The sequence below is a fragment of the Choloepus didactylus genome, chromosome 10 (genome assembly GCF_015220235.1).
Source record: "Choloepus didactylus isolate mChoDid1 chromosome 10, mChoDid1.pri, whole genome shotgun sequence".
Taxonomy (NCBI): Eukaryota; Metazoa; Chordata; class Mammalia; order Pilosa; family Megalonychidae; genus Choloepus; species Choloepus didactylus.
Genome location: NC_051316.1, coordinates 22,107,579 through 22,132,712, shown reverse-complemented (window position 1 = coordinate 22,132,712; position 25,134 = coordinate 22,107,579). Strand labels below are relative to the sequence as shown.

Sequence of the window (25,134 nt, the reverse complement as noted above, 5' to 3'; positions counted from 1 at the left end):
TGTACAATTCTCATGACCCAAAACATCTTATAGCTCTTGTCAGCCCTTAACAATTTGTCCCTAGTATTTGTGTAATACTAGTATGGTATTCCTATTAATTATAGTTCTAGTATGCAATATGTAGGTTTTTCCCATATACCCTTCTGTTGCCAACTCGCTGTGCTAGTGTCATACCTTAGAACTATATCATGCAAGCACCTATCTATATTTGTGGTGCTGATCTGTGGGAAATATGCATTTAAACAACCCGTTTCATTCCTATTCACAATACTTATAATCCCATTAACAAACAAACATCACCCCATATCCACACCATACCTTTGAATTCACCATCATTAACATATCTGAACATAATAGATTATCATTCCTCTTCACTAGCTACTGTCTACCACTAGGTCCCCAGTTTTCTTGTAAGACATTGATTTTACGTTGTTCAGATTGTTCATTGAAGTGGCAACATACAATGTCTCTCCTTTTATGTCTGAATTATTTCACTCAGAATTATATCTTCAGGGTTCATCCATGTTGCCATATGTTTCAGGACTTTGTTATTTCTTACTGCTGCATAATATTCTTTGTATATATATACCACATTTTGTTTACTCATCTGTTGAAGGACACTTGGATTGTTTCCATCTCTTGGCAATTGTGAACAGTGCTGCGTGAACATGGGTGTACAAATGTCTGTTTGTGTCACTGCTTTCAAATCTTCTGGGTATATACTGAGAAGTGGAATTGCTGGATCATAGGGTAATTCAATATCTAGTTTTCTGAGAAACCGCCAGACCGTCTTCCTGAGTGGCTGTACCATTATACATTTCCACCAGCAATGAGTAGGAGTTCCAATTTCCCCACATCCTCTCCAGCCTTTGTAGTTTCCTACTTCTTGGATGGCAGCCATTCTTTTTTTTTTTTTTTTTTTTTTTTTTGGTGAACACAGTCATTTAATCAAAGCCAGGATAGCATCCCATGGGAAGAGGCGTGGTCCACCCTGCACATGCTACAGAATGTGCAGAGAGGAGAGATGAGTGTGGCTGGCGGCAGCAAGAAGTACTCCCCAGAGGACCTCCACTGCTCTCCCATGTCAAATGGCCCTTCTCTGGCAGCCATTCTTATTGGTGTGAGATGATATTTCATTGTGGTCTTGATTTGCATCTCCCTAATGATTAATGAAGTTGAATGTTTTTTCGTGTGTTTTTTAGCTATTTATATTTCCTTTTCAGAGAAATAACTTTTCATATCTTTTGCCCATTTTATAGGTGGGCTATTTGTACTATTGTTGAGTTATAGGATTTCTTTATATATGCAAGATATCAGGCTTTATCAGATACAAGGTTTCCAAATACTGTCTCCTATTGAGTTGGCTGCCTTTTCACCTTTCTGACAAATTCCTTTGAGGTGCAGAAGCTTTTGATCTATTTTTTGTTTCATTGCTTGAGCTTTGAGTGTAAGGTCTAAGAAGTGACCTCCCAATACTAAGTATTGAAGATGTTTCCCTACATTATCTTCTAGGAGTTTTATGGTACTGTCTCTGATATTGAGGTCTTTGATCCACTTTGAGTGTATAGGGTGTGAGGTAGGGGTCCTCTTTCATTCTTTTGGATATGGATATCCAGTTTTCACAGCCCCATTTCTTGAGGACACTGTTCTGTCCCAGTTCAGTGGATTTGGGGCTTATCAGAAATCAATTGACCATAAATCTGGGGGTCTGTTTCCAAATTGTCAATTCAATCCCATTGATCAATATGTCTATCTTTGTGCTCATAGTATCCTCTTATGATTTTTTTTTGTTTATTTCTTCAGAAGCTGTAGTAATTATCCCTTTCTTGTTTCTGATTCTGTTTATTTGGGTATTCTGTCTTTTTTATTTCATCAGTCTAGCTAAGGGTTGGTCAATCTTGTTGATCTCAAAGAACCAACTTTTGGTTTTATTTATTCTATTGTTTTTTTTTGTTCTCCAGCTCATTTATTTCTGCTTTAATCTTTGTTATTTATTTTTGTCTACTTGCTTTAGGGTTACTTTGCTGATTATTCTCTAGCCAATTCAGTTATTCAGGTAGGTCTTTAGTTTTAGCTGTTTCTTGCTTTTTGATATATACATTTAGAGCTATGAATTTCCCTCTCAGCACTGCCTTCTCTGCTTCCCACAAGTTTTCATATGTTGTTTTCTCAGTTTCATTCATCTGTAGATATTTAGCAGTTTCTCTTGCAATTTCTTCTTTGACCCACTGGTTGTTTAGGAGTGTGTTGTTTAAGTAATATCTTGAAGAGATCTTATTTACGACTGGTCCATACCCACCAGAATGCAGACCAACACCAAAAACATGTCCAAACTGTTACACCACTCAATCCACTGCAGTTCTTTATATATTGTTTTTCTTTACGTCTTTGAATATATTTGAAATAGCTGATTTAAAGTCTTGTCTAGTATGTGTAATGTCTGTTCTTCCTTAAGGAAAGTTTCTACACAATTTCATACAGTTTATTTTTTCCAGTATGTGGACCATACCTTTGTGTATGTTTGCATGTCTCATAATTCTTTCTTGAAAACTGGACATTTAAAATAATAGAATGTCACAACTCTGGTAATCAGAATCTATCCCCCTGCCAAGGTGTGGTGGTTGTTTGTTTAGTGACTCTTTAGAACTAATTCTATAAAACCTGTAGTTTTTTCTGTGGGTGGCCACTTAAGTCCTTATTTTATTAGCCTAGTGGTCAGCAGTGTGGGCAGAGATTTCCTGCAACTGATAACTTTTCCTTTCTTGACCAAAAAGCTCTATGTGCATCTCAGGGCACACCTTCAGTATTCAACCCGGCAGTTTACAACTCCATATTTGCCTTCACTCCACCTTACACAGAATCTTAAAATTAACCAGAGAAGAGAGTTCTTTCCTGAGCCTGCACACAAGCATGGCCATGTGTGTGGCCATTTAGATTCCCAGGAGTATTTCTGGGCTTTCCAAGGCTCTATGTACATCTCATTCTCCAGCTTTTCCTTTTAAGTCTTTTGGTGAGACCCTTGTTTGCCTTAACTTTTATCAACTGCCTAATGCAGACATGATGTTTAACAATGGCCTGTGGATTTTTTTTTTTCAGTAATGCCCCTGGGAAAATGCAATTCACAGCAGTTGTGCCGAAGTCATGTCAAATAAAGACAGCCTTATATGTGGGGTCTTCTAAGGAACCACCTGATAGGCCAAATAATGGGAATTGGGCTGATCTTCTGATTAACCTCAGTCTTAGGCAGGCAGACTTGGTCTTAGGCTTTTCTTATTAAGAGACATAGGGTCTGAGCAGCATTCTGGTAGCGGCCACCATTGCGCTCCCTCTGCTACAATGGGGAACCCCAGTGCCTTCAGGTTATGTGTTTTGACGACTTTCCTTTCATAGCTTAACTATTTTGTTCTGTAATATCGGTAATCATTAGGTCTGAGCAGATTTAGGCAGTGACTGTTCTTCCCCTACCCTAGTCAGCTTCACGGGGGGATCTTCTCATGGATATCTTACCAGCCCCCTCTGTGACAAACAGGTTGGGTTCCATAATGAAAATCCCACAGGACAGTGAAAACCCTGCTATGTCTGTAGCCCGCAGGGACTTCACATGCTCACTTTAGCCCACATTTGGCCTTTAGCCAGCTGTGAAAATTTTTCTACTTTTATCTTCTTGTTGGGTTATATGGAGTTTGGTGGCATCTTTTCCAAGTTCAGCAAGTGAGCAGGTCCTAATTCTCTCTTCAGGAGCCTGTGTCTCTCCTGATCTCAGGTTAGTTGTTTGCCCTCAAATGCAGTTACCAGAGCGGTTCAAGAAATGAATGAACCAGCTGTGTTTCAATAAAATTTTACTTCTAAAAACAAGACAGTGAGCCAGATTTCATCATTCAAACTATTGTTTCCCAACCCCTGTTCTACATCCTTACTAATTTTTTAAAAAAATTAAAAAAATGAAAATTAATTTTTAAATTAATTAAATTAAAAAAAAATTTTAAAAATTAGTAAGGATATAGATGTTAGTTACTTTAATGTTAGTTACTTTAATGTTAAAATCACTAATTATAATTCTGCATTTGTTTATCTCATTTCTGTCAACTTCTGTTTATATATTTGGAAGAGGTATATCCAAATTTAGTTTTCTTATATATTCTTGTTTAAAGGAACATTTTATTGTTAAACTGTTTATCTTTTAATACTTTTTTACCTTAAAATCTATTGTTTTTGATATTAACATGACTAGATAAGCTTTCTTTTGGTTAGTGATTACATGTATATTTTTCCATCCTTTGCATTTTATATCTCTCTATATAAAATGTGTTTTCTTTGTTGTTTTTTTAAACGTAGTTAGGAAGTCTTTTTAATTGGATTATGTAGTTCAGGATTGGCAATTTTTTTTTTCTCCAGAGGGCCAGGTAGTTAAGTATTTTCCGCTGCAAGAATTGTATGGTCTCTGATGGGACTCTCCAGTTCTGTTCTTTTGGCACAGATGCAACCACAGTCAATACATAAGTGATTGAGCATCACCATATTCCAAGAAAACATAAAAAAAGATGTCAAGCTGGAATTGGCCCAGAGGCTATAATTTGCTGACTCCTGATGTAGAGCATGTTGAGAGTAGTCTGTTGGGGTGTGGAATGAACTCTGTACCAAGCTTATTGACATATTTTTTTTTTTTGCTAAAAATTTTTTTTTGAATACCTTTACTAATATATTTATTGACAATACATGTATAAAATTCATAAAGGTATACAAAATAATTATAAGCATTATTACTAGTTGAGTACCAAAGTATAAGATAAAATTAAGACCAAAACAGGCATTCTTTATAATCATTTCCTTTCAAGATTTTTTTTTTCCTTACATTTATTGTGAAATATGTATACAGAACAGTGATAACCTTACCATTTAACAAGTAGTTAGGGAGCAATTTTCAAGGAATGTCATAGGTTAGAGTTCCACCATTTCAGTTATTTCCTTCTAGGTATTCTAATAGCCTAGCATCTGAAAAAAAAAAAAAAAAGAAAGAAAATGTTTATATAAAGATTCAGCATTTATAAACCTTTGTTAAATCCTATCTTGTCTGCTGCTTCCCCTTCGTCTCACTTAATCACTTTCTCGATCTTCAGGGATGTCTAGGTAGTGACCACCCTAACTTGTACATATGGAAAAGAGGTGTTGACATTATGGGGAAGAGGGCTACATCTGGTTGATGTTCCTGAAGAGGCTGTTGCCTCTGGGATTTGGGACTTATATGGCATAGGAACACTATGGATGAGTTAAGTTTCTGAGAAATAAGGTTAATGAGTGAAACTTTTACAGAGTCTCACATAGGGACCTAGCCATTTCACGACTGCTGTTGGTTAGGGCTTGGCATACTATGGGCATTTGTGATATCTAGCTGGAGCTTGCATAAGAGCAACATCCAGGATATCTTCTCAACTTGATTTGAAATCTCTTAGCCACTGTAACCTTATTTTGTTACCTTTCTTTTCCCCTTTTTGGTCAAGAAGGCATTTTCAATCCCTTTCAGTCCCAGGGCCGGGCTCATTCCTGGGAGTTGTGTCCCATGTCCCCAGGGAGATTCACTCTCCATGAGAGGGGTAGTTTAATGAATTTATTTACAGTGTTGGGCTTAGAGACAGAAAGGCCACAGCTGAGCAACAAAAGAAGTTCTCTGGAGGTGTCTCTTAGGCTTAATTATAGGTACAGTTAGCCTCCCTTTTACAGCTATAGCTTTCACAAGAGCAAGCCCCAAGATCGAGGGCTTGACTTACTAAGTAGGGGGTTCCTAATTTTACATAGCATATATCTGTGTCCCACAATATCTTCACTTAATTGTACAGTCATCATCACTCTTAATTTTAAATAATTGTCATAACTCAAAATATCCCAAAGGTTCTTATCCACCCAAAATTATTCAGCCCTAATATTATAGTAGTACTGATAAGTTACTGCTCTTAAATATAGTCTCTAATATGCAATGGGTAGTTTTTCCCATATACCACTCTGTTGTTTCCTTTAAGTTTTTTTTTAAAATAGCATAAGAATAGTTTTCGTTTATATTTTCTATTACTACTTTATTGTGACTCCTTCAGACTGAACAGAAATGTCTTCTTATAGGCATCTGTGTCATTCAAGGACATCACTGTGGAGTTCACCCAGGAGGAGTGGCAGCACCTGGGCCCTGTCCAGAGGGCCCTGTACCGAGATGTGATGCTGGAGAACTACAGCCACCTCGTCTCAGTGGGTGAGCACGTTTGCATCATGTACACATGCACTCTATAGAAGGCATTTCCTGTAAATTTTGCCATTACACATGAATACTTAATTTAGACTTCAGTGATATCAGTCTTTTCATTTGGTTGTCTAAAGTAATTGAACCCTTCTGAAACCTTGTCTTCTTCCAGTTGTGGAAACCAAAAGGCTCATGTGTCTGATGTACACACTCAATTTCCCTGTTATAGGGTTCTGTATTTTCAAACCGGAGGTGGTCTTCAAGTTGGAGCAAGGAGAAGAGCCTTGGTTCTTAGAGAAGCAGTTCTCAAACCCGAGCTACCCAGGTGAGTTACTGAGCACTTTCAGAAAGCATCCTGCAGAGGTGCCTAGTGTCCGGAAGATCATCTACACGGAGAACACCTTTGTTTTCCAGGATTATTTTTAGAAGGTTCACAAAAAGCACCAATCAAAAGAAAACGTGATAAACTTGGTGATGTTAAAATTAAGAACTTTGTTCGTAAGATATCATTAATAGAATGAAAACATTAAAGGGTGAAAAGATAATCCACAGAGTGGCAGAGTACATATATAGTTCAGATAACCCAGAAAGGGTAATCATCCTGAAAAATACACACAACTTTTCTAAGTGAATGTGGGAAAAGGTAGGCAACACAATTGAAAAATAAGAAAAGACTATGATAGGACATTCAGTGATAACCAAATGGCCATGAAATGTGTTCAACCTCATTAGTTTTGAGGTAGATGCAAAAATCAATCACAGTGAGATACTGCAAAATATGAGATTAACACATCTGGCAATGCCAAGTGCCAGTGAGGATGTGAAAATGTCGGAGACTGGTAGAACCCCTTTGAAATCAGGAAGATGTTATCTAGTTAAAAGTCAAGTCATGTGTACCCCATACCCATGCAATAACTCTCCTAATTATACCCTACAGAAAAGTGTGCCTATACTCTCTAGGATGCATAAAACAATACCTGGGACAATATTATTTATAATTGCCAAAAATCACGATCATTGACAATAGAAAGGAGAAACAGTTATATTCTTTAATGGACAATTATGCAGTTACAGGAAAACTTGTTGAATGCTTATGTACATATTAAGCAAGAGAAACCACAAGGAAAAGCATGCCCATATGATGACATTTATATAAAGGTCAGAAACAGGAAGAAACTCCACTACATTTTTAGGAATTCATTTTGATGGCGAAATTATAAATAAAAGCAAAGAAATGATTACATAAATATTAGGAGAGAGGTGCACTCTAAGCATGCACAGGTTGTAACCAGGCAGAGATAATAAATATGTTTTTTTTGCAGAGCCATTTGTGTTCTGTTTCTTGACTTGGTTTCTAATCCCCTAAGTGTTTTCTAAACACTTAGTGTTGCTAAATGCATATTACACATAAGAGCTTTAGACACATGTATATTGTTTCACACTCAACAATTTGAACTTTTCTTAAATGTCATCAGTTGCAGTAAAGGCCTTCATGATACCCCATTTAAAATTGCACCCCCCACACCAGATACCTCATCTCTTCCCCTTGCCTGCTTTATTCATCTCCAGAGCACTTCTCACCATCTAACATAATATTGGTTGCTTATATTTTTTTGTCTGTCTTCCTGTGGGTACAAAGGCAATAAAACTAAGGATTTTTCCTGTTTTCTTTACTTTTTCAACCGCATGGGTTGGATAAAAATTTGTCACAGTTGGAAATCAATAAATGCTTTTTAAATGTTGAAAATCATAAAAATTACATTTTAAAAGCAAATACTTCAAAAGAAACTGGCTGAAAACCATCAGCCATTTTTCAGAAAAGAAAGTACAAGTAGCTATTCTGCATATTCATGATCTTATCAGTAATTTGGCAGCTGTGATTGCATGTTATAGTGAGTTGTGAATATATACACAACTCATTGTACACTTAGGACTCAGTGGGTAATAAGTTGTTAAAGATTAAGAAGTCTGACATTACCCAGTGAGTGATGGTACACAGTATAATGTATGAAAAGAATTTCACAAGGCAGGGAGCAGTGTAAATTGGCACAGTGACCTGGGGAAGGAGGTGGGCATTATCCTTAAAGTGAATATGTTCATTCCCTGTGACCCAGCAGTTCCACTCCCAGGCTTATATACTCTAGAAACAGTTTTGCATATGATCTCCAGGAATGATGGGGTCTATGTCAACATTACATGTAAAAACAAGTAACTAAAAATGATCTCAATGTGTTACTAAAAGGGAACTAAAAAATAAATTACTGTGCTTTCATATAGTGTGCTGTCTAAATGAAAGAGCAGGGATAAACCTAAAAATCAAAATACATAGGCAAAAACAAATCTCAGAAAACTATATGTAACAGTAATACCATAATAATAATGCTCATACACAGTAAAAACTAAACTGGCTGTTGTTTTTTGCATCAAAAAATATGGTAGAACTATAAATGATGGAGTTACATGTGGGGTTGGAAAGGGAGACAGGATAGATGAGGCATATCCAGGTAGATTCAAATATGTTAATGATCCTAAGCAGATTGGGGTTTCTGGGTATTTGAATTTTAAGTTACTAAGTTACTTACATCTTACATCTGTACTTATGTGTGTATCAAGTTTAAATAGAAAAAATATAGAAGAGGGACCTGAGACAATATGGACAACTATTTTAACTTCTTTCCGTTCATATTTATCACAAAATTAAGCTTCTAACAATGCAATTTGTTTAGTTTAATTCCACTTTATTTTCCTTCTTCACTGTGAAATGATCTCACAATTGTTTGTTGAAATTGAATCATTTCCTATTTTCCCCTTACACCTGAAATGAAATTCCAGTATGTCCAGTCATCCACAAAATGTTTTTATCCCTGTTCATTCTTCCTACTGTCCATCTCACCTTGGATTTAATGGCAGAACAGATTTGTCTTATGCTTCCTATTACTGTGGAATAATCTTTGCACACAAATTAGTGAGTTAAAGCACCCATTTATTCAGTTTGGATTTTCAGCTGGGCTCAGCAAGGTGGTTCTCCTCCTGCTCGCACCTGAGTTTACTCATGTTGCTGCCATCATCTGGGTTCTTGACCTATGGCAGGATCGTCTAGGGCCTCATATGGAATGTCTGGAATAGTAGGGACACTTGGCTCTCTCTCCACATGGCCCTTCATTTAGGGCTTTGTCACAGAATCGTGGTCTCAGAGATCCAAAAGAGGAAGCCCCAATGTGCAACTGCTGGCCTCTTGCTTATGTCACCTTTGCTTATGTCCCAGTGGTCAAAGCATGTCACTTTATGGATGCCTGAGTCAGTTTTAGAGGGGACTTCACAAGGGCCTGGATACTGGGAGTCTTGATGAATTGGGGGCCATCAGTGTAGCCAGCAGTCTACTATACCTGCAAAATAGTCACCTCATGGGTGTGTGTCCCACCAGAACTGTAGTCCCATCTTTAACCTGCATGTGAGACTTCTTAATCTTTGACAGTGGAGTTCTTTCATTTACAGTATGGCAGAAACCAAAAACAAATTTCTCTCTCATAAATCATACATCCTTACTTTTCCTACTTCTACCTTAATCTGTGCTATCATCTTTCTGCTTCCATAGCTGCCATAAAAGTTACTTTAAGTCTTTGAATATTTTTCATCTTCCCTTAATGATGTCTCCACAAATCCTGTTGTTTTATTTGGAAAATTGTCTCCTACATACCCTCGTATTCTCAGTCCATGAACAACACCCAGAACCAGGCCTGTCATTTCTCCTCATTTGATTACTATAATTTCTAGTTAGAATTCAGCTTTTATTTTTATACAAATATTTGGTTTATCTGGCACTAATTGACAAAACTAAATCGATGTTTTCATTTCTATACTCATACCAGATGCCATTTGTTCCCGCCTCCTGAAATATATATGCTACTCTTCCTTGCAGTACCCCTTAAAACACTGGAAACTTTTCCTCTCCAAAGACTTTAATGTATTCATAAATTAAAAGTGCTTAGAATTATGTCTGTCTTCTAGTAGAAGCTTCCTGCCATTACCATTATTGTTGGTATTATACATATTAAATTTTAAGCCCAGTTTCCTATCTCCAAAGTGGCTGTACCACATAATCTAACACTTCATCATCCACCCTGATATTTGATACTATAGGACAGTCCCCCAGAATAAAGAATTATCAGCCCAAAATGTCAACATTGTCAAAGTTTGGAAACCCATAAGTGAACTTTTTTTACTCATAAGAATTACGATCCACTGCAGAGAGTGTCCTCTATTTCATTCTCCTACTCTGGTGTTTCATATATATATACTATATTACAGTCATTTAACTGCAAGGATAGGGGAGAAATTGTTCATATTTATTCATTTGAAATAATTGTCATAGAATCTATTGTAAATACATATGCCTAATACACATCATTGTTAGTTCTTACTTAGCAGTTATGTTTGGGAATGGTCTCCAAATAACTGTTGTTTATACTATGTGTGAGTCAATTATTTAATTTCTACTCATGGAAGTTTAAAAGAAATCAGAGCTGTAGTAGCATCTCCAGAAGTATAGGCTGTAGGAGAGCAAAACTGCTTGAAATATAAAGTGTCTGCCTTTAATAGGGAATGTTTGCAATATTTCATAAAATGGGAAAAGGCATTAATTATATAAACCATTTGTGCCAGTTTGAATGTATTATGTCCCCCAAAACGCCATTATCTTTCATGTAATCTTGTGTGGGCAGACATATCAGTGTTGATTATATTGTAATTCTTGGAGTGTTTCTGTGGAGATGCACCCCACCCAACTGTGGATGACTCTGATTGGATAATTTCCATGGAGGTGTTGGCCCCACCCATTCAGGGTGGGTCTGAATTAAATTACTGGAGCACTATATAAGATCAGACAGAAGGAACAAGCTGCTACAGCAAAGAGGGATACTTTGAAGAAAGCACAGGAGCTGCAGATGAGAGACAGTTTGAAGACAGCCGTTGAAAGCAGACTCTTGCTCCGGAGAAACTGAGAGAGGACAAATATCCCAAGTGCAGCTAAGAGTGACAGTTTTGAGGAACTGTAGCCTAGAGAGGAACGTCCTGGGAGAAAGCCATTTTGAAACCAGAACTTTGGAGCAGATGCCAGCCACACGCCTTCCCAGCTAACAGAGGTTTTCCGGATACCATTGGCCATCCTTCAGTGAAGGTATCCGATTGCTGATGTGTTACCTTGGACACTTTATGGCCTTAAAACTGTAGCTATGTAACCAAATAAACCCCCTTTTTATAAAAGCCAGTCCATCTCGGGTGTTTTGCATTCTGGCAGCATTAGCAAACTAGAACACCATTCTATATATCCCTAAGTGAAAATATCCGTTAAACTATAACATGCTATCAGATATAAGATGAATCTTGGTTTCTGTGATAGTAAATGTAAAAACTGTATGTCTCAGAATAGTTGAAATAGAGTGAGTTGTTAAGCAGAGCTGTGAAAAGTATGGTTATGTTTCTGGGAAGGATGTATTAGATCATGGCAGCCCTGCTGCAGGAACTAGAAAAAGCTGATCAATTTTTTGAAAAGCTGTATTAAAGACATGAGAGTCAACTGTGGAAGCCACAAAAACTAGGTGAACTAAAATTCTAGAAAGAGGATTATTTCAAAGTGAAGTAAGGATTGCCTGCCAATATTTTCATGGGGGGTATTTGCTAGTTAGGTGCTTGAGTGCAGTGTAGACTGATAGTAATGCCAGGAGAAAGAGAATCCAGCAAGGCTTTTACATGAGTTTGGGGATTGCAGAGGAGGTAAGGGAACTAGCTTCTAAAAGATTAAAATCATCTGCGGTCTTGCTCTTCTTAAGACACAAGCAACCACAGGGATGAGAAGCCTGATTCAAAGATTCCATCTCTCTTCTCTCTTAAGAACTTTGCCAGATATTGAAACTCTGCAATGTGAAAACTGGAAGGGTTTCTATGGAGGATTTTGAAAGGCAGAGTTTGCTCTACCACAGTGGTTCAGGGTGGAGAACAATACATGTTAGGTACTCAGTCAGAAAAATGGGATGCCCGAACTCCAAAATCAGAAATAGACTTAAATTGTATACTAAAACTCTTAACCCAGCCCTGTCCTACCTTGATTTTTACTTAATCTTGACTTGATCATCTCACTACTCAACTGGCTCTCCCTAACAGAGGAAAGGAGACACCATGTCTTCTGCAATATATATCACGTAAGCAATGGCCTATGAGAACTTTTTACACAGAACGTCCTGCACACAGTAAACCATTACTAGACTTGAAGGAAACAAGAATATATAACAAAGTCCAAAGAAAAATAATTAGAAGATGACCCTCAGATGATCCCCAGATGATTGAGATATTACGTATTAACTGAAAAGGGCTTTAACCATGATTATAATTTTAAAGACTATATAGGAAAAGATGCAAGGTTGATTACTTCGAAGAATAGGATTTTAAGAAACAGTTGACATTGTTTCACTGCACATGGGTAGCCAGAGGGCAGTAAAATGTACAACAAGAATTTTTATAAATAAATATAAAGAATATTTTTAAAGTTTCCAAAACAGGCCCTCAAAATAAATAGAAAAGATTAGGTTTGTGTCAAGGAAAACACTGGTTTGAGGAAATAAGTGAGCACATTGAAATGTGGAAACTTAGGCTGGCATGGTCAGGTTCACTTATGCAATTCTGATAGAATACAGGAAAGGTACGATGGCCAGCATTGTGCAGTTAGTCTTGTTTATTGTAATGATGGATTTTCCTACGATCAGTTTTGTGCTTTTTTGTTTCTGTGAATCACAGCCGTAAATGCGTTAAAGCTTCAGCTATAAGATTCTCTGTTTATTCATGATAAACTTGGTGCTATTGTGAATTTAAATTGATGTTGAAAGGTAGAATGGAAATAGGTTATCAGATTGGAAGTCTGCACATTAGTGAGTAGTCTACTGATGTAATCTAGAGCTAGACTGTAATTGACGTCCTGAGACCAGAACTTTCCTCTCTTGGGCCTATCACATGAACACTGTTATCGCCTGATTTTTCTTGATACTCTACATAATTTTATAGTTCTTTTTGTTTTCATGCCATTTTCTGATTTTCCTGCTCCCTAAAATAAGCACTCCTGTAAAACTCAATTTCTATTGTCCGTTTTCCCCCTTTTCTACCCCGGTGGGAGAATCTTATTATCAAATACCAAGTACAGATGTGTTCATTACAATTTTCGTCCCCCATTTTTCATTGTATCAATATTATTTCTTAAAAGGAGGGATTATCAGAGAATATATATTCACAACACATATGAAATGTAAGACTTTTAATATGTTTTCAATTTTTCTGTTTTATAAGATTACCGAGTTGATGACCTGACCAAGAGGAACAACAAAATCAAAGAAAACCTCTTGCAGGAAGGAATATTTATAAATAATAAAACATTGACTAAAGAGAAAGAGAATGTTTTGGGGAAACCATTTAATCTGCGCATACCTTCTATTCCTTCAACAAAAATATCCTGTAAATATGACTCCCAGGAAATGAATTTACAAAATTATTCTGAATTTATCATTAATAAGAGAAACCATTCCACAAAGAAAGCCAATTATTTTAGTGGATGTGAGAATTTGCCTTTCAATAATAAGTTTGAGAGAACTCACCTTGGAGATAAATTTTGTGGATATAATAAAAACGTGAAAGCCCTCAGTTATGAGGAAGATCTTACTGAACATCAAAAATTTCAAAGTTTAGCAAAAGTTTTTGAACATAAGGAATTTGGAAAAGCCATCCATAACAAGGCTGCCTGTATTGCACATAAGAACTCTCAAACACAAGAGAAATCCTATAAACTTGATGAATTTAGAGAAAATCATGAAAAGAAAACTCTCTTTGACCACAAGAAAACTACCCCAGGGGAGAAATGCTCTCATCTGAGCCAATGTGGGAAATCTTCCTGTGATAATTCAGCCCTTTTGAAATACAATAAATTTCTCATGGCTGTGGAACATTATGAATGTAATGTAAGTGGAAATAATTTCAGCAGGAAGTCACACTTCCCTCGGCCTCAGAAATCTGTCACAAAAGATGCTCCACTTGAATGTAATGCCAGAACACAACATGGAGATAATTCCTTTGAATATAACAAAAATGGAAACTCCTATCAGATATCAACCCACAAAGTATGCCAGAGAATTCACTCAGATGTAAAACCCTATAAATGTAATGAATGTGCGAAATCCTTCTGGCAAAAAGGACATCTCATTCAACATCAGAGAACTCACACTGGAGAGAAACCATTTGAATGTAGTATATGTGGGAAAGCTTTCTCCCAGAAATCGCACCTCAGTACACATCAGAGAATTCATTCAGCAGAAAAACCCTATAAATGTAATGAATGTGGGAAAACTTTTGTCCAGAAGTCAACCCTCAGGGGACATCAGAGAATTCACACAGGGGAGAAACCCTATGAATGTTTTGAATGTGGGAAAACCTTTGTTCAGAAATCAACCCTCAGAGATCATTACAGAATTCACACGGGGGAGAAATCCTTTCAGTGTAGTGAATGTGGGAAAACTTTTGGCCAGAAATCAAACCTCAGAATACATCAGAGAACTCACAATGGGGAGAAAACTTATCAATGTAATGATTGTAACAAATCCTTCTGGCGAAAAGACCATCTAATTCAACATCAGAAAACTCACACAGGGGAAAAACCGTTTAAATGTAATGAGTGTGAGAAGACGTTCGCCCGGACTTCAACCCTCAGAGTTCACTACAGAATTCACACAGGAGAGAAACCATTTAAATGTAATGAATGTGGGAAAAAGTTTGTCCGGAAAGCTATCCTTAGTGACCATCAGAGAATTCATACAGGGGAGAAACCCTTTCAGTGTAATAATTGTGGGAAAACATTTGGGCAGAAATCAAATCTTAGAATACATCAGAAAACTCACAGTAGGGAGAAATCTTATGAATGTAATCAATATGGAAAGTTGTATAATTAGTCAACCCTACATGTGTACCAAAGAGTTCAGGAAGGGGTGAGATCCCATTGATGTAATAAATGTGAAAAATCCTGTCCAAAGGACCATCCATTTGACATTAGAGAACTCACACATGGGAGAAACCAACTGAATTTAGTGAAAGTGCAGTAACTGTCCCAGAAGTAAACACAGTACCTCAGAGAATTCAGTGTAGAGAATGCCCATTAATATGATGAATGTAGGAAGGATTCTGTCTAAAAAGCAACCCTCAGAATATGTCAGGGAAGTCTCTCATATTTCTGTTTTTTTTTTCAATATACTATAAAATGTCTTTCTTAATTAATTCATAGTCTATTAGATAACTTGCACCCATCCCGTAGACTCGTGATTTCTTCACTGGTAGCCATTTCTTTCTCCTCTAGGCACATAGTTAATCTGTATTTCTCCCTTTCATCCAAGTGACTGGCGAGGGGAATGTGGAAGCCAAGGATGAATGCCACTTTGAGATACATCAAAAGACTTCCCTCACAGATTTCCAGTCCCCTTTCATAACAAAGTGGAAATTACTTTAAAGACAAACTTGGTTGCTGTGCATTCACATGGCACAGCACAAGGTGAAAGAAGACAGGATCTCTGAGAAAAGATGTGGAACAGAATTCTCTTCTTCCAGATCTTCACCACTTAAACATTTTCTGAGTAAGAAATAACCTTGTATTCTGTTGGGCTCTTAAATGTTTGAGTCTATTTGTTACTGTAGCAGTTTAACCATTCCTTTTCTGCGGGGATACAAAACCACTGTTTAAGCCAATCTTGAGTCAGCCAGAGGACACAAGCAGTAGTAGTGACTTGTTGAGTTGAGTCCCTCAAGATCATCAAAATTTATAGATGAGATATCTTTTTGATGTAATGAAAAAGATTATACCTGTAATGAAGACATCACTCAATAAATAGTTCTGGTTGAATATAAAATGTTGGAATTTTTGTTGTCATTAAATGATAAACAGCCACCATGCAGCTCAAAACCAAAAGTAAATGTCTTGCTCAATGGCACAAAGCCACACTCCTCCCACAATTCCTAATACATTTATATACCCCAGCTTCATCTGCTTTAAGAAGAACGAGGTTTGACTGTCACCAAAGGGAATCAAACGCCATTGGCACCAACTCCAGTATGCTGGGGAGGGACTCAAACTTATGGCTCATTTGGATACAAGTTCCCACATCAACATCTTAAATTTTCTCATGTGGAGGGGATGGGCACATGGATTCAACTAATGGGGTTTGGGTTCAGAACACAGTAGGGAAGGGAATGCATCATGGATCAGACCCTTTGGGCCTGTGCAACATACTGTGGTTGCCTCTACATCTTACAGTGTGGAAAGAATTAATGTTATATGCTGTACTTTCTGTCCTGTAAGTCATAGAGGGAATTCACCAAAACAGAAAGAGTTGCTTTTAAAGAAGTTACCTTTGAGGTCAGCCCACTTTGTTGACCATTTGAAGCATCAACTCTCTAACTGGAACCTCTAGCAAAAGGAGGCAGCCTGTGGCCAAGGTGGCCCTAGGGTGATTCTCTGGGATGGCTACAGATACACACCTCTGAAAAGCAGCTATTAGCTTATACTCTTGAGCTCTTTAGACTCTAGACACATGACTCACAGAGACTTGTAACCTCTTCTGATTTTCTGGTGTGTCATCTCAGACCAATGACAAAGAAGGAAGGACCCAAAAAACCTTTCTTATGCAATGTAAATGGTATATCCAAATACACAGCTGTCCTAGCCCCAGGGGTATGTTGCCTTTACATTGAAGAATAGCAGCTACACTGTGAGGGGATATTTATCCTCCAGTTGACTGCCTTAAGCAAAGCCACTGGGTCAGTAAAGCTGTAAATTCACAGAGGATCCCCTATCTACCTGTGCCTCATTCAGTGATGGTTTTGCTAAGCTGAAGCTGTGATACTGTGACTTTAATTCTGTGCCAGTATGCAGACCCAAAAATGGATGTGGCTACTCCTTTCAGGGTGATCTCACCTCTGGCCAATACTCTTCTTGTTGAACCTAGTAATATTTTTATTGAATCTTGGGTTCTTGCTAGTAGCCTAGCTGTTTGGAGTGCAAACTGGAAAACTATGTATAGCTTGATAGACTAAAAACATCCCTACTGGGGCTGTGAGTTTTGGGGAAAAAATCAGGGCTGCTGAGAACACCACCTAGGTCTCTCATCTAGATACCCATGTTAAGAAACTGTTCTCTAATGAGACTGATACCTTCACTGGCCAGACTGCCACCATTTCCATCTGGATCCATTATTATACTGGTATGGCAAAATACCGTCTAAGGTTGGGTAAAAAGTAAAGGTCTCCATATATCTGATGCTTCCTTTAATAACCTGATTGAAGAATCTGCCATTTATTCCCTCTGGGTGTACAGCCAGTATTCCATATACCACTTCATTATTTTACTCCTTTCCCACTAATTTTAAATATCTTCTTCTTATGTGAAATTACCTTTTATAAAGATGTTGCATATGGTTGATTAGCACCCCTTCCCAAAATTCATTTAAGAACACATCACCCTTTGTGACAAGAGGGATGGCATGTGCCTCATGTGGGCCAAACTATTTCATTCTTCTGGCCTGAGAATGTTTCACAGAAGGGTATTTGAATCAACTTTGGATAAGAGACTTTGGAAATGCTGTGGCATCACAGATAGTTTCATAATGACACGAGAACTGCCAGCAGCTCTACCAAGAAAATGTATCTACAATGGAATAAAATAAGATTGCACATTGAGAGAAGCTGACATGACAGGCAGATTGATGGTATAAAAGTCCATTAAGTATTTTGACTCCTTGAGAATCAAAACATCAATACTTAATTACTCTGTTTTTGTAATATAATATATTATAAAGCCAATGTTTTGTGATTTTTAAAAATTGTCTCTCTAATATTTCCTCAAATACTTTTTCTTCAATAAGTTAGTTACAATCATCCCCCTCCTTTTTAAATAAAATTTTATATTTATGATTGGATTTAAATATAATTTTTTGGTTATGTTTATGATTGGATTTGCAATTAAATTCAGAATCGGGTACCTACCAGGGTGGAACCAGTTCACCTAGGTAACCTCAGTCATTCACTGGGAGGCCAGGTGCCTAAGTCCCATGACTGGAAACTCAGGCTTTTCCTGCTCTTCCTTTACTGGGATAGGCTTGGGACTCCTCTCCATATACAATAACATCAAGTAGAGGCCACAGTCTCTTCAGGAGTCATGAATGTTCCCTCCCCCTCCCTGCCCAGTGGACCCTCCTTACCAGGTCATGGTCAGTTATTCCAGCAGATTGATTCTGCATCTGAAGACCACACAGGAATCAATTTTGTATCTGCCTGCCTAATTGAGGTATTCAAGCTAAGATAGAAAATCCTCCATGAGGGCATGAAATTTTGGCTATTTTGTTCTTATATCTCAAGCGTATGAAACAGTGCCTTTACGTATTAGGCACTCAGAAATAGTTCTTGATCACACAACTATAAAAGTGAAATTCAGAGTCTTTTCCTTTTGATTCTGGAGATTATTGGTATGGACTCCCCACTCACAGACATTTCTGTTTTTGTTATTTTCTAAATGTGCTAAATGAAACATTTTATTTGTTCTTAATATTCAGACATATATAGCACTGATCTTCAGATCTTTGTCAATCAAAACAGAATTTATCTTCAGATTGCTAACTCAGAATTATATATACATATGTAATCAGTTTTTCATTCTCACTGAAGACTGCAGGCATCTGATTTTTTAACTTTGCTTCCACAATCATTTTTGTAAGTACCAATCCACACAATTTTGTAAAACCATAAAAATGGTAAAGCAAATTTTCACATTCAACTAAATGTGCAGGCAAAGGAGGTGGTTCCTGTGGTCATTCCTTGAATCCTTTTTACCAGTAATTCCCCTCACTTTTACTTCCAAAATCACAGTCCTTGCATTTCCAAGGAGAAAGGTTTTTAGGTCAGATTTGGGGATCTAACCACAGATGTAACAATAGAAGAGGCATCACAACAACCTGTACATCTTCTTCCTTCCATGTTTGTTTCTTTTTCCCAGATATGCAACACCTTTTTTTCTCATATCAAAGGTCCCCCTGGAGGCCCAAAATAAATAATATATTCTAGAGGTCCCCCTGGAGGCCCAAAATAAATAATATATTCTAGCCTTCTACCAATAGCATTTTACATGTGGTAAAGGAGAAAATGGATTTCTTTTTTTTTTTAATGGGACAACAGTCTCTCCCTTGTCTTGGCCACAGTTCAGAGCAATTACATCAAAATATCTGGGGGTAGGATCTGGATCTCAGTATTTTAATGTTTCCCAGGAAACAATGTTAGGAGGGTGAGGATCCAAGTCTGGTTTGAAGGCGCCAAATAAGAAAACGGAGCTTGATGGAAGGCAATGAGAGATGACAGTAGTATGAGGTGGTAGCAGGGTCAAGGAAGGGTGCTTCTAAAAAATGGAACAGGTGACCTGAACATATGTGAACGAAGAGGGAATTATAACTTGGTCATTCACCTAATAAAAAAAAATGTGAGGAAAAGGGTAGAAGGGAACGCAAAGTAAAAGATGGGAGGAACAAAACACCAAGAATTCTTGGAAGAAGATTTTTTTAACAGCCTTGATTCTTTGAAAAGATCAATATAGAAAGACATCAGGGCAAGAATCATCAAGAAAGGAGTGAGATTGGAAAGAAATAAAATACAGATCAAAGGCGGGGACGGGGATAACTGCAGGCATAAAGCCAGTGTAACCAAGACAAGTGGTATAATTCCCTAGAAAAGTATAAAATTACAAAATTGGCTGAAAAGAAAACCAAACTTTTGAATATGAAGTTCATAGTATTAATAGAGTAAAATAAAAACATGATCTTAACTGAAGCAGAAAAAGGATTTGATAGTACACTTCATGATAAAAACCATCACCCAATTTTATGTAGAAAGGAACATCCTTAACGTAGAAAAACTTTTATAACAAATATAATATTGAATTTATCCTTCAAACTACAGAGTGAACATAATTGTTACTGAAATGAAAGTCACATATTTACAGAATTCAAAAATATTCTTGAATTTATATAGAAAAGTAGATATCTGCATATAGCTAAATCATATTTTATAAAATAAAAGGAAGGAAGGAGATTTTGCAATCCAGGATAAGGCCAACCCAAAAGCAAGCCAGAAAAAAAGTGAATACAGAATTGATGAAAGAAAGTGTGTGTGTGTTGGGGGGGGGGGGACTATCAAGATGGTAAACTTTAACTGAATCACATCAAGATTGCATTAAATGTAAATGATCTAAATAAAAGGATTAAGGACATCACCAAAAATGGTGGAGTAGGAAAATTCAGGAATCTATCCCCCAGAAAATCAACTAATTACTAGCCAAATCTGTCAGAATCACTTTTATAAAACACTAGAGCTAGATCTAGTCAAAACCTTACAATAACCAGGAGAAGGCTTGTTGAAGGAAAAAAAAAAAAAAAGCAGCTGCTTTGTACCCAATACCCCCAAGGTCCCCATACCTCAGATTTGCAGGGACTGTGATGACAGCAGTTGGCACTTCTGGGTGCAAGTTGCTAGGGCCAGAGGGAGCAATAGAAACCCTTCTGAATTCTGGTTGAAAGTTTCAACTTGTCTTACAGCTGCGTAAAGGAGTGATGAAAGGTTTCAGCTTTGTTTCACCTGAATTGGGGTAGTCACAGGGCTGGGATGATGTCCCAGTTGGCATTTGCCAAAAGCACGTACAGGCACAAGGACTGGCCACAGCAGCCTAGAGGAAGGCACAGCAATCATTACAACAAATCAATAAACTGTAGACCATGGATGGAACAGATTGGGAAAGGAGATATATAAGGGAATAAGGGCTTTTTAAAGCTCCTATGTATATTGGAGAAGTGAGAAAGCTATATGTATATATTCAGATGCATGCTCTGAAAAGCCTAAGAAGATCCATAATATCCACTACTGACTGGCTTTAAGGTTCTTCACAAAGAAGTGAAAGTTAAGGCAGATTTGTTTGTGGCCTGCTTAAGTGTTAGAAGATGTCCCAACAGAGTCAATTTTCAAAGCATGGGAGATTGTTCTGGTTTCCTAGAGCTGCCATTATGCAAAGTACCAGGAATGGCTTGGCTTTTATAAAGAGGATGTATTAGGTTACAAATTTACTGTTCTGAGGCCGTAAGTGTTCAAACTAAGGCATCAACAAAAGGATACCTTCAATGAAGAAAGGCCGATGGTGCCTGGAACACCACTGTCAGCTGGGAAGGCACATGGCTGGTGTCTGCTGGTGCTTTGCTCCTGGGCTGTGTTTCAAAATGGCTTTCTCCAAAATGTCTCTGGGCATCTGTCTCAGCTCCTCTCTCAGCTCTTTTGTGTCCTTGTTCCTTTCTCCCAGGATGTTTCTCTCTCAGCATCTGGTGGTCCTGTCTTAGCTTCTCCAGGGCAAACTCTGGGCTTCATCTCATAGCTTAGCATCTCCAAACGTCCTTCTTTCCACATCTCCAAGAATGTCTAAGCATCTCTGTCAGCTCCAGCTCCCGTCTCTCTTCCTGGGCCTCTTAAAGAATTCCAATGATCTAATTAAGACCCATCTTGAATTGGTGGGGCCACACCTCCATAGAAATAATATAATCAAAAGGTGCCACCCACAGTTGGGTGAGTTATATCTCCATGGAAACAACCTAATCAAAAAGTCACACCCTAATCAAAAAGATTAATAAGTCTGCCATCACAATATTGCATTAAAGAACATGGCTTTTCTGGGAGGCATAATGGATCCAAACCAACAGATTATTTTGAATCTGTATCTTTTACTATCTTTTTTTCTTTTTTACTTCTTTTTCTTGTTCAGCTACAAGTATTTAAGAGAAGTGTGAAAACACTAGCTGAGTATTGAGATAATGGAATACAGACTTCACTGGCCACAAATGAATAAGAATGCAGACTTTGCAAAAATACCTTAGAATAGTCTCTAAGCAAGAAAACAGTAAACTCATAGGAAGCAGCAACAGTAAATCCCAGGAAGGGGAAGAATCTTATTGCCAGGGTGGCCACATCATACTGTTCAAAATGCAGTTTTCAGCAGAAAATGATGAGCATACAAAGAAGAAAGTAAAGCCCATTTAGAGAAAAAAAAGTTAACAAAGGAAGCAGAGTCCTTGAATTAGCAGAAACATTGAACTTACTACAAAAGCTTAATGAGCTAAAGGAAACTTTGGATATAGAGCTAAAAGGAATCAAGGGAATGATAGCTCAACGAGTACAGAATGTAAATCAAGAGATAGAAATTTGTAAAGGAACCAAATGGAAACTCTGGAGCTGAAAGCTGCAATACTTGAAATTAAAAACTCACGAGATGGTTTAAGCAGCGGATATGAGCAAGCAGATGGAAAAAATCAGCAAAGTTAAAAATGCATCAATTGAAATTATCCAGACTGAGGAGCAGAAAAATTAAAATGACAACAAAAACCGAGCAGAAACCTAAGAGACCATCAAACTTACAAACATATACATAATGTGAGACCTAGAAGGAAAGCAGCGATGAGGGGCTGAAAGAATATTCGATGAAATAATACCTGAAAGTGTCCTAAATTTAATAAAAGGTATGTCTATACATTCAAAAGCACAGTGAATTCAACGTTGGATAAACTCAGAGATCCACACTGAGACACATTATCATCCAACTGTCAGAAGTCCAAGAAGCTGCAGAAGAGAAGTGTGTTGTTCATGTACAAGAGATACACAATATAATTTCTCTTCCAAGCAGTGAATTTATCTTCTGAAGCTATGAAGGCCAAAATGCAGTGATATGTCATATTAACATGAAAGAATAAAAACAAATCCTGCCAACCAGGAATTCTATATCCTTCAGTAAACATCCTTCAGTAAAGAAGGATAAATAATATTTCCAGATAAACAGAAATAGAGAGGGTTCAAACATGGAGAACTACCCACAAGAAAGGCTAAGAGGAATCCTCCAGCCTAAAAATGAAATGACACTAGATGGTAATTCAGAACCATATAATTAAAGAATTAGGTAAATACAAAAACAAATAATACTGCATTTTTGGTTTCTAAGTTTTTCTATATAAGTTAAAAGGCAAATGCTTAAAACAATTATAAAATAATTTTAATGTGCTCATAAACAGCTAAAGTAAAATTTAAAGTATGAAAACTCCATAATGACTTCTGGGAAGAGAGTGGAGTAGGAAAGGCAGAGCAAAATTCTCCTCCATGAAAAAGACTAGATAAAGGGCAGAAAGCACTCTGGAGCAGAAATTCCAGGATGCCACCGGCTGGACAGGGACTTCTATACCACACAGTGGGGACCTTAGATGGAGAGGCAGACAGACTGCATTTGAAAGGATGGGGTGAGTCTGTTTGGCCCAGACAGACCCCAGGGATGGGTGGCCGGAGCCAACAGAAGAATGCAGGAGAGCAGCTTTCCATGCCCTGTGCACCCTTCTAAACAATTTTCTGGGGAGATAACCCTTCACAGCCCCACAACCAAGAGCTCCCATGCAGGGTCTTGGTGGCTGGAGCCAGCTGGCAAGTGTGGGAGGAAGCAGTTTCCCATGCTGTGTGCACCCATCTCAGCAGTTGGCTGGGGAGATAACCCTTCACACACCTGTGGTTGAGCTCCCATGAGGGAACTCAGGATTTGACAGACTTGTGACTGCATTCACTCTTTCTCCAAGCACAGCAGAGTCAAGGTCACCTCACGGAAGTGCCAGGAGCCCCACTTCAACCCCAGGTATTCATAGGCAGATGGTGATCAGCGACTATGGTGCATATGAGCTGGAGGGTGAGATGCATAGCTCCATAGTTCCAGAGTAGTCCATTCACAGCCTGGACACCTGCCAGGACAACTGAGCCCTGGAATGGACTCCCTCATGAACTGCACAGGGCCCACCCCTACTGAAAAGGCTTGCAGTCCCAAGGGAACACACACAGATAACTGGGGTGCTGACTGGATTTTCATCAGGATTGGACCTGCCTAATACACAGGGGAAGTTGGGGGAAAGCTGGCCTGAGAGTAAGAGGTGGCTCAAGAGCACCATCTTCTCGTAGGACTTGGAAAGTGCACTCCACCAAGCTGCAGCTCTGCTAAATTATAGAAAATGTTCAAATAATCCTACATATATTCTACATATACCAAAATAATCTTATCAAGGTAAGCAAATTCTCTGAAGCCAACAGAAAATCATAAAGCATATGAAGAAATTAGAAGGTATGCAGAATAAAAAAAAAAACATAATAAGCTGGAGGAGACAGAGAACTTGGAGCAATTAATCAAAGAAATACACAAGAAACTCCCAAACAACTTCAGTCAGGTCATTGAAGACATAGAGGACACCAAGAAGACTCTAGAACAGCATAGAGAAGAATTTGAAAGAGTAAATAAAAAACGGCAGGACTTAAGGAAATAAATGATATGGTTGATCAAATTAAAAATATACTAGAGATACACAGCAGCAGATTTGAAGAGGCAGAAGAAAGAATAAGTGAACTTGAGGACAGGGGAATTGAATGTGAATGACAAAAGAACAAATGGTGAAGAAAATTTTAAAAATTGAAATGGATCTCAGGGAAATAATGGACAAATGAAACACACAAACACAAGAATCATTGGTTTTCCAGAGGGTGAAGAGAAGAGTAAAGGGCTAGGAAGAATATTTGAAGACATAGTTGGGGAAAATTTCCCAACCCTCAACAATGACATTAATATGCAAATCAAAGATGCCCAACAAACTGCAAATAGAATAAATCCAAATAAACCTACTCAGAGACACTGTATTAGTTAGGGTTCTCTAGGGAAACAGAATCAATGAGAGGTGTCTCTGATTATCAAATTGTAAAAGTGACTCACGCAACTGTGGGTATGCACGAGTCCAAAT

At 37.8% G+C, this 25,134-nt stretch overlaps 1 protein-coding gene across 12 annotated transcripts in view; it reads left to right on the top strand.

The window, feature by feature from the left end:
• LOC119505042 (zinc finger protein 510-like) overlaps window positions 1–25,134 on the top strand; it is a 122,963-nt gene that overhangs the window by 63,338 nt on the left and 34,491 nt on the right. For 6 of the 12 annotated variants that reach the window (XM_037797750.1, XM_037797749.1, XM_037797748.1 and 3 more), the window contains exons 4-5: window positions 6,112–6,238; window positions 6,456–6,551. In XM_037797750.1, coding sequence (XP_037653678.1) covers window positions 6,112–6,238; window positions 6,456–6,551 — 223 coding nt within the window. Of the gene's footprint in view, window positions 1–6,111; window positions 6,239–6,455; window positions 6,552–13,558; window positions 16,164–25,134 lie in introns of those variants that run through there. The other 6 variants (XM_037797741.1, XM_037797743.1, XM_037797740.1 and 3 more) reach the window with 3 other exon arrangements.